Source organism: Chondrus crispus, genomic scaffold (assembly GCF_000350225.1).
Source record: "Chondrus crispus Stackhouse genomic scaffold, scaffold_135, whole genome shotgun sequence".
In the NCBI taxonomy this organism is placed as follows: domain Eukaryota; phylum Rhodophyta; class Florideophyceae; order Gigartinales; family Gigartinaceae; genus Chondrus; species Chondrus crispus.
In genome coordinates, this window is record NW_005178999.1 from 1 (window position 1) to 6,689 (window position 6,689).

The 6,689-nt window shown below is 50.5% G+C and overlaps 3 protein-coding genes across 3 annotated transcripts; 1 reads left to right on the forward strand and 2 right to left on the reverse strand.

Annotated features, from left to right (window-relative positions):
• Window positions 1-59: 59 nt before the first annotated feature.
• CHC_T00002320001 (hypothetical protein) lies at window positions 60-977 on the reverse strand. The gene has a single exon (XM_005713265.1). The coding sequence runs from the start codon at window positions 975-977 to the stop codon at window positions 60-62; it is 918 nt and encodes a 305-aa protein (XP_005713322.1).
• A 193-nt stretch (window positions 978-1,170) lies between these two features.
• Window positions 1,171-2,520, reverse strand: CHC_T00002321001 (hypothetical protein). Its single transcript, XM_005713266.1, has one exon. It carries the CDS (start codon window positions 2,518-2,520, stop codon window positions 1,171-1,173), a length of 1,350 nt encoding a protein of 449 aa, XP_005713323.1.
• A 496-nt stretch (window positions 2,521-3,016) lies between these two features.
• On the forward strand, window positions 3,017-4,147 carry CHC_T00002322001 (hypothetical protein). The gene has a single exon (XM_005713267.1). The coding sequence runs from the start codon at window positions 3,017-3,019 to the stop codon at window positions 4,145-4,147; it is 1,131 nt and encodes a 376-aa protein (XP_005713324.1).
• The last annotated feature ends 2,542 nt before the right edge of the window (window positions 4,148-6,689 follow it).

Genomic DNA, 6,689 nt, shown 5'->3' on the forward strand with positions numbered 1-6,689 from the left:
TATAGTTTTCATATTTTGTATCTCTGTACACTTCTTTGACGTTTTCCCAGGCCATTTCCTCACCTGCGGCAGGTGCGGTAGCAGCTGCTGCACTTGCGACCCCTCGTAGAGCTGTCATTAACAACAAATATTGCCAGCACAACCCCTACAACCCCAAGGCACACCAACCCAATCGTACATCCAATATTACCTCCTTTCTGTTCCGAATCCTCGACACTCGCTGTCTGCAAGTCCGAAAGCTGTGGGTTCATCAGCTGTTGAATAGGCCTGTAGCTTTGATCGAACTGCAAAATATGTTCCGGGTCAACTCGTAGCCAGCGTCCGACCTCCCCGACATTTTTGACGGTGGCAGACAATGCAATGACACGCAGAGACTGAACTTGAGCAGATGATATGTTCTGCTTGAGTTGGTCGCTGGTGCCAAACATGCGAGTTATGACAGATTCAAGTGTACCACCTCGTGAGTTCCCTATATGGTGGACTTCATCGACGAAGAGCAAAGCAATATTGGACAAAACGCCGGGTACTGCTTGGGAACAAGTATTCCTCGTGAGGCTATTCCACTTTTCAGCAGTCGTCAAGATCAGGTCAGCATTCAGCAAGATTGAATTGGAACCTGCCGCATACACATCTCCTGTCATGATTTCAACCCGTAAGCCGAGAAACGCATATCGCCGTTTCCAGTCATGTCCCTTTTCCATGCAAATGGCTTTAGTGGGAGCAATAAACACCACCTTCCTGGGTAAACCACTGGCAGGTAGGTACTTTTTCTCCGATGAAGTGAGAGCAAGATGCAAGTAGCGAAGAAGGGCAAGTTCAAAGCAAAGAGTTTTACCAGAACCAGTAGGCGCTGAGACGAGCATGTTGCAATCGCTGTCCCATGCCTCAATACATGCGACTTGCATGCGATTGAATGTATGGTAGGGTATTGCAGGTGTCAGATATGATGGCAATATCGAGGACACCTCCGAAGCCATGAAGTTAGTGACGGTGACAACCGTCCGAGTGTCGAACGGGAAATTATGCCAGGCCTGAAGTACCAAAAAGACTATACGAATGAGTTGTCGTCGTTCTCACCATTGGCAGTGTGCAGAGGGCAGCGTCAACTCTTGCGAAACAAGCCATAACAATTCTTCAGAAAACTCAGGGTTTGTTGCGGTTTCGGTTGAGCTACCTAGCGATTGAAACGAAAAATTTGTAGCCCCATGCCGAATCGCCGACGTTCTGCGGAGAGTAAAAGGTACACCAAAAGCTGTTCCCGCTAATGTAAATCGGTTCGACTCCTAACGCGCGCGCTGAGACGCCGGATCTCTCACCGTGATTCTGTAACCGTGATTGCGCCCAATATGGCGTCGTCGTCTCCACATCGGAGAGCAGACACATTGTCCCTGGCACTTCACTAGCCCTCACCGAATACACCCGCATCGCGCGCCTTTCGTCAGTGCAAAACTCAAGCTCAGAATATCGCCCCAGAGCCGTCCGTGGATCAAAAACCACTTTCATTTCCGTCGCCCACCGAGGCATTTGAACCTTGAACGTTTGAGACACACCTCTCGGATGTGGATGACTAGTAGATTCATAACAAGCGGTTCGCTGTCGAACTCGCAATAGAAAACTGTACCGGTCTCCATGATAGGCATGCTCGAAGGCGGCGTTACCAGCCACTGCGTCAAAACGATACTTCAAAAGCATCTCGGCCGGTGGAAATGATCCAAGCGGCTCTACCTCGCGAGCGAAAGTCTCCGTGTCGAAATTTAGAATGCGCAGGTACCCCGGCCGACAAAACCTCTGCAAGCACTCTCTGACTCGCTTCTTCTCCCTTTCAGACATTGCCGAGACAGCTTTTGGCGGCGAAACGCTGCATTGCATGCATCCCCATTCCACAAGCGCTTGCCATATTTCATATTCTGAAGCACCAAGGTTTTCTTGCTTGATAATGTGCAGCATAAGGTCGACAGATAATTCTTCATACGGGGCACGCCAGAGTAACTTGGAACAGTTTTCGGCCAGATACTCTGTGAGCCTCACGACGAGTAAACGATTCTGTTCCGAGTCTTGGAGAGCACGATCTAAAACGGTGACGATTTGACGCACATTCTCCTCGTTTCGAAGGTAGGAAAAGACAATGCTTTGCAGACTACCGATTCCAAGCTGCGCAGATATCGAGCAAACATCATAGACATCTGCAGCTTGAAGGGCGATTGTGCCGGTGTACACGTATTCCAAAACCTTTCTAAATATGGGCAACGAAACAGAGTCGATAGGAATCTCCATAGTAGAAGTTTCTGCTCTGTCATTATCTCGGCCCTTCGATCGAAACTTGCAGACCTCCGATCGAATGGCTTTGCAGCGGACAGCGACAATCGACGAATGTGCTGGTATCCCTGGGGAAACTCCATTGATAATGAAGGAAACATCACTTCCAACACCTGAATCCAATAGTTTGCGCATGTCCTTTCGGAACGAATCTTGAAGTGTGTACTGGCGACCGGAACTAGAGTCGAAAACATGGTTGTTCATCGTCTATGTCGCACTGTCGCTTGAAACAAGTCGGACCTTGTTGATGGCTGCATTCTACCCCAGCAGAGAAGAATAGGAATCATTCAGTTGGCCACCGGCAATGCATTGAAGTTGCATATTGAACGTGGAGAGAATAAGAACACGATAGTTCCTGGATACCATTGAACGACTCGCAAGGGTGAATGTGATGGAAAATAATAGGATATCGTTTTCCCAGTTCACCTTTGACAAAGGAAACCAACCCTCTGCCGGCCAAGAGGACACACATGTGCAGTAGTGCCGAAGCAAGTGAACTCATTCTGCGCTGTAAATTCTTCGCTCAACACGTGTGCGATTTCTCATGGTCTCAAAAGATGATTTATGCGACGTGGCGCACACATTTCGTACCCCCCCCCAAGCTACATCCACCCTTCACCTGCAGCATGATCCGCCTTAATTGATATCCTTCGATGAAGTCCGCTACCAAAAGGTCTTCCGCTTTACTTAGACCAGCGTGATGTTTGTATCCCGCGGCGCGTTGGAATCGCAAGACGGGCGACGTGGTCAAAGTGTTTTGATTGAAATTCAGGAAGGCTGCGAAGTCGACAAGGGTGTCGTTCCATCTGTTATTGAATTCGTTCTACGTGACATCACTTCCCGGGGGGCTGGCGAAGAGGGCGGTAAATGTAACATCGCTTTGACATGCATAGACCGTTCCCCGAGGGACTTTCAAAAAATTGCACGGAAGTCTTCGATTTCTGCAGAGTGCGTTATTGATGGATTTTCGGAATGGTACGGCACGCGCGAGAGTAATGGAGGAGAGAGTGTCTCTAGAGGCCCGGGCTTTCGAAAAGTACACATCGGGACAGCCGATCCGTGTTCTGCGCAGCAAGGATCGATGACAGAGGAGATTCTTGGTGTATGGAATGCTTCCGTGAATAGGACCTCTACGCAAAGGATCGCTATCATCGATTCACTTTCGTCGCTCTTCCGTTTCTGGCCGGGGATTGACAGCTTTTTAGACCTTCGAGACAAGCTGTATGCTGCAGCAAATGAAGGCCACATAGGTTGTTCAGTGATATTTATTGGGGTTATACGACAAACGACGCGGGACACGTCCCTCTTGATCTCTCTGCGGAGAAGTTTTGAAACCCTCGTAACCGTGAAGCAGGGAGAGATGTTTGTCGGTCACACCACAGTCCGGGCAGTTAGCACGAATAGCACTTCTAGAGACCTAGTTACGTTGAAAGTCTGCAAGCGAAAACTCTCTGGTCGTGTGCAGCTTGAAGAGGTCGTTGCCAGAATCGATCCGGCTACTGGCTTTTTGCAACAGGTCGAAGTCAAGAATGACAATTTAAAGAATGTCCCGGCGTCCTCACGGGAAGAAGAGGAAGAGCAGCGACAAGAGAAGGCACTGAGCCAACTTGGGCTCAGCTTCCGGGTGTCTCTGTCGACCAAGGAAAAGGAAGTGCGTGCTGCTGCCGGTCTACCGTACCTTCATCAGGATGAAGGCCTGGCTGATTCTGGCCTCCAGCTACATCCAGACTCTCTACAAGTCGGTCGCGGTGGTGCCTATCTTGACGCCTCCCCAGCGAGTGAAGATTCTGATACAGATAGCGACGAAGAAATGTTCTCTGAAGACGTGTAATCGTAGCGCAGGATGCAATAGCATGCATGAGCATTTCAGTTTGGGTTCCTCTCCTTCATCACGCTGGGAAAGACGAAGAAGGACGTCCTGATGACGTCTTTCGCTTTCGTGAAACGGGGTGAGATCCTTCAGGACAATGAATTAAATTGGGTCTTCGGGTGAAAGCGGAGGACTATGACAGCCTTCCGGTTGCAGGCGGGAGTGCGAGCACGTGAGAAATCTAGGAAGGTGCTGGGCGTGGAGACGCTGGTCTGTGGGTCGCTCTGAAAATGCTTCAATGTCCTTCAGTTGTGTGCCTCAAAGTCCAACTCTTAACTCGACGGGAGTGCAACGTTTGATTCGATTCTAATTGTCGCAATGCTAGCTAGCGTGCTGCTCCTCTTGAGTACCGGGACTTTTTTTTGTTGCGCTGCTGGGAGTACACCGTACAGTATCGTCAGTGTATGGATCGAAACTCAAAAAGAAATTCCTGTTGTATTTTCTCGGCATGCAACCAGCATGTCATTTCTCAGCATAGAAAACTGCAGGATATGAACTTGTACACGTACTTTCACCTTCTGTGTAAAATGTCCGGAAGCCTGGAAAGCATGCCCAGTGCGGGAGATGGCTCGGTGGCGTGTGTGTCTGACAACCCGTCCAACACAGTACAACCGTAAACATGTCAACTTTTGGCTCTAGTGCTGCACGCTCCTGGGGTCTTTGATCACATACGATACGCTGTTCTTGGTGTCGACATCGTTTGCTGTTGGAATCGACGGAAACTTTTAAAAGTGCTGGTTTTAGGTGATTGTCTGTCACTACATGACCTGGAGATGACAGTTGTCCAGGGTGGGCACTTTCAGCGCGCCTACTAAACGCGAAATTTCATGCAAAACGAGATGTTATGTCGTTGTCCCTCCTAAGTGCAGTTCGCATATCTTGAAATGTGTGCCCATGGCCCCCTTATGCCTATGTTGAGTCTCATTTCGTGCAAAGCTGCTAGTGTAGCAGGGACTACTTGCACAAAGCAGGGCCCATGAAAAATGAAAAATCACACTGGATAGAGATGTAAGTTCGAGGCCAAGCCTTCAGAGCGAAGAACATGCGTAACGGATGCCCTATTCCTCACTTTTTTTACAATGGTTTGGGCCTAAAGACGGGGGTACTTATCAGGCCTCTCTTCGGCCCGCAGCACCATAGTATCACTTAATAAGTAGCACCGAAAGCACAGGGGGTGCGGGGCCGTGGGGCCCGAAGCCTGAACCGCGCCTTTGAATTCTCACAGGCAACATGCGTGCCTATGGGTACGGCCACTTTTGAGCACATGCGATAACTGATACGGGTTTTCAATACTATGATAGTAGGATTCCCTTCTCCCAGCGATTGTGCCATTCAGTTTGATAGAGAACGTCCCCATCGACCATCGAGAGGGGTTAGCACTTTTTGACACGAAGCGAACATTTTTAGGCGCGTGTGGACAACAAAGACAGAAATCAAGACCCGCTACTGCGAAAACAGCGGGACGCGAACAGAAGAATGAAGGTTATGCGGGGAATTGTAGGTCCAGTAGTTGTCTCTGTTCTGTTGGGAGTGATTTTCAGCTCGGACGGCGCCGAGGCCGGTTTCTTTGATGGGCTGCTAAATTCCATGATGGGCAAGGTGACGTCTGCCATTGAAAACGTGGTGGACGAAACAACGAAGAAGTTTTCTGTATTGTCGGGGGTGTTTGGAGATAACGTAACGCGAGGAGACTTGTCGCTGCCCGAAATCATCAACGGGGCATTCTCCCGAAACAATGGTATATGGGTCGGGGACAACAAGGCCGACATGGACTGGAAACTGGGAAACGGGAATTCTGTGATCGGGGCAGTTTCCAATGGGGGCTCGGTGGGGGTTATCAGCAGCGGTGGGGACGTGAGCGTGGTGACGAGCAAGACGCCATCACCAACTGTCGGGCCGCAAGTAGAAACGGAGGATAGCGGAAAGGACGTTGGCTCCGGGGATGAGACTGAGCCCGAAGACAAGGAGGACATAGACATGGGCACTGGGGAAGAAGGGAAAGAAGAGAAAGAAGAGAAAGAAGAGAAAGAAGAGAAAGAAGAAGAAACAGAGAAGCCCGAGGCGTCGAACGAAGAGGACGCAGGCGAAGAGGACGCGGGCGAAGAGGACGTGGACGAAGGGTACTACGAACTGATGTCCGACTGGGATGCGTTTGTAACGAGCGACATCTGGAAGGTGCAAGAGACGAGCGAGAAAGGCGAGGGGGGGTCGGGCGGGGATTCGCTGGAAGGAAGTACGTCGCGGGTCGTGAACGGAGTGTTCTTCGAGAACCGGGTGCCGTCCGGGTCGTCGTTTGGGGCGAAATTTTTCTACAACAACGAGGAGAACTTCTACTGCAGCGGGAGTCTGATCGGGTACCCGTACATCCTGACGGCGGCGCACTGCGGGGTGGTAGTCGGGGACCAGGTGCGAGTGGGCGGGCGGCTGCTGCGATCCGGGTACAAGGCGACGGTGGGGGAGGTGTTCCTGCACCCGGAGTTCGAGTCTTTCCAGCACACTGGCG